Source organism: Pteropus vampyrus, unplaced genomic scaffold, assembly GCF_000151845.1.
Source record: "Pteropus vampyrus isolate Shadow unplaced genomic scaffold, Pvam_2.0 Scaffold414, whole genome shotgun sequence".
Taxonomy (NCBI): Eukaryota; Metazoa; Chordata; class Mammalia; order Chiroptera; family Pteropodidae; genus Pteropus; species Pteropus vampyrus.
Genome location: NW_011889195.1, coordinates 81,423 through 83,604, shown reverse-complemented (window position 1 = coordinate 83,604; position 2,182 = coordinate 81,423). Strand labels below are relative to the sequence as shown.

Genomic DNA, 2,182 nt, shown 5'->3' with positions numbered 1-2,182 from the left:
TCACTCCCGATGCCCCGTTTCCTCAGCCGAGACACAGGAGCCGGCATCCCCCGGGCTCGTGTGCGTGACCTGCCCACCACCGTCCCCCAGAGCGACCGCTGCCCCAGCCAGGGGAGACGGGCACTGGGCCTGAGGGCGACCTCCACACCCGCAGCGTCCAGTCAGTGTGGAGTCCGGTCTGCTCTTCGTGGAGTGGACGGGAGCCTGTTCACGCGGGAGGAACTGGCGACAGCTGCTCTGGAGTAAAGGCCTGGCCCCTCGGGAAAGCTAGCGCATCGCCTGGGTGAGGCGGTGCAGAGGGACGCAGGGGGGTGACGAAGGCAGGGGACGAGCAGCCGGAGTCAGAGGCCAGGAGCCGCGTCCTGCTCCGGCCGCCCTCCTGCTCCTCGGCTTCTTTCCAAACGGACGCCGGCAGCACCTGCCAGGTGCCAAGGACACCCTAGGGGCCGTGGGTGATGCTGGGGTGCAAGCCGAGGCCCCCCCCAAATGGCCGTCATTTCCTGCCCTGCCCCACGGCCCCAGCTGTTCTGGGGAGTAAAGTGAGTGGGGTACACACCGGGGGGCTCGCCGGCGCTGCTGAGGCCTGTTCACTCCTCCGGGGGCGCCTAAGCCACGCGCATCCTGGCGCTCAGTGCCTCAGACACGTGGACGACCACGGGTGTGGCACCAGCGGAGCACTGTGGCGACCCGTCCCCCCGTGTTTGGGGCAGGGCGTTTCTGGGGGGGTGGTCGTTAAAACGGGTCCTCTTGGCGGAGCACTGTGGCGACCCGTCCCCCCGTGTTTGGGGCGGGGCATTTCTGGGGGGGTGGTCGTTAAAACGGGTCCTCTTGGCGGAGCACTGTGGCGACCCGTCCCCCCGTGTTCGGGGCGGGGTGTTTCTGGGGGGCGGTCGTTAAAACGGGTCCTCCCGGCACGTTCCACTGCTTGGAAGCATCTGGATCGAGAGCCTCAGGCCTGGACCGAGCGCGCAGCTCCCTGTCTCAGCCCCCCCGAGGCATCTCCGCACGGCCAGCCCCGCGGTCTCCGCACGGTCGTCTCACGTCCCGACTCACCCTCTGTCCTTCCTCCGGGCGGTGGGGAGCTGCGTGCGCGAATCCCCTGCCGGCTCGGCCACCCGATCTGCCTGGGGGACGGGCCGCGTCTCAGCGCCTCTGGAGGACGTGACCCACAGTTCGCCGTCGTCACCTCCCAGGGGCACGTAGTGTAGAGCCTGGCACAGGTCAGAGTCCCACACGGGGGACGGGCAGAGCTGGACAGGGCGGCAGGAAGCGTTCAGGCGACCTTTGGTCTGTCTCGAGGAGAAGCCAAGGTCAAAGGGTTGGGAGTGCATGACCTCGGGTCCCTCCCCAGGGCGCACACAGTCACCATGTGACAGCAGCGGGGGCCTCGGGGCCGACCCAGCTCCTCTGAGGACGGGACTGGGCGGCCGCAGTGACAGCTGCCGGCCGACGCGTGTCCCCATGCGCCGGGCACCGTGCGCGCCCTTCCCCACGCCCCTCATCGTGCCCCAGTCTCAGGACTGACCTCTCTCCCTCTTTCCCTTCCAGGCTAATGGAGGTTGGCAGGATGCGACCACCCCTTCCTCAGTGACCTCCCCCACAGAAGGCCCTGGCAGTGTTCACTCCGATACCTCCAACTGACCTCCCCGCCGCCGCCTCCCGCCGACCCTGCGCCCAGCCGGGGGGCCGGGAGGGAGGGCGAGTCCCCCCCGAAGCCGTCGGACCGGAGGGCGAAGCCACGTGGGCACGCGACGAGCCTCCCCCTCCGCTCCTCCTCGGGATGCGCCTCCCGCCGATCCGGACTCTTCTTTATACTGTCCTCCCGTTTCTCTGGGTAGAAGCCGCCCTCCCTGCCTCCGGCCGTCAGCCCGGTGCCCGTCACCTTCCCTGCCCCGCTGCCCCGTCCTTCACGCCCCGGTCCCTGCCCTCCGCACGTCACCGAAGGATATTTTCAACAATCAGAGATTTAAAGAGGAGACGAAAACAAAGAAAATAATAAAAGCGTTTGTATGTTTTCATGCTGGTGGTTTGGGAGCCACGTTTACCTCACTCGGACCCCTTGGTCACCAGGCAGCCTGTCCCGGCTTCTGCCGTCACTGCCTGTTGCAGGACTTGGCCACACGCCCTGCTCCTTCCAGGCCTCCCGCCGCCCCCCGCTCCCCCCTCCCGGGGCGGCCCCCCC

The 2,182-nt window shown here is 68.1% G+C and overlaps 1 protein-coding gene across 5 annotated transcripts in view; it reads left to right on the top strand.

Moving 5' to 3' along the window:
- PBX1 (PBX homeobox 1) overlaps positions 1-2,018 on the top strand; it is a 269,022-nt gene extending 267,004 nt beyond the window's left edge. For all 5 annotated transcript variants that reach the window (XM_011380903.2, XM_023523794.1, XM_023523798.1 and 2 more), the window contains one exon: positions 1,549-2,018. In XM_011380903.2, coding sequence (XP_011379205.1) covers positions 1,549-1,641 — 93 coding nt within the window. In that variant the 3' untranslated portion in view covers positions 1,642-2,018. The remainder of the gene's footprint in view (positions 1-1,548) is intronic.
- Positions 2,019-2,182: the final 164 nt, after the last annotated feature.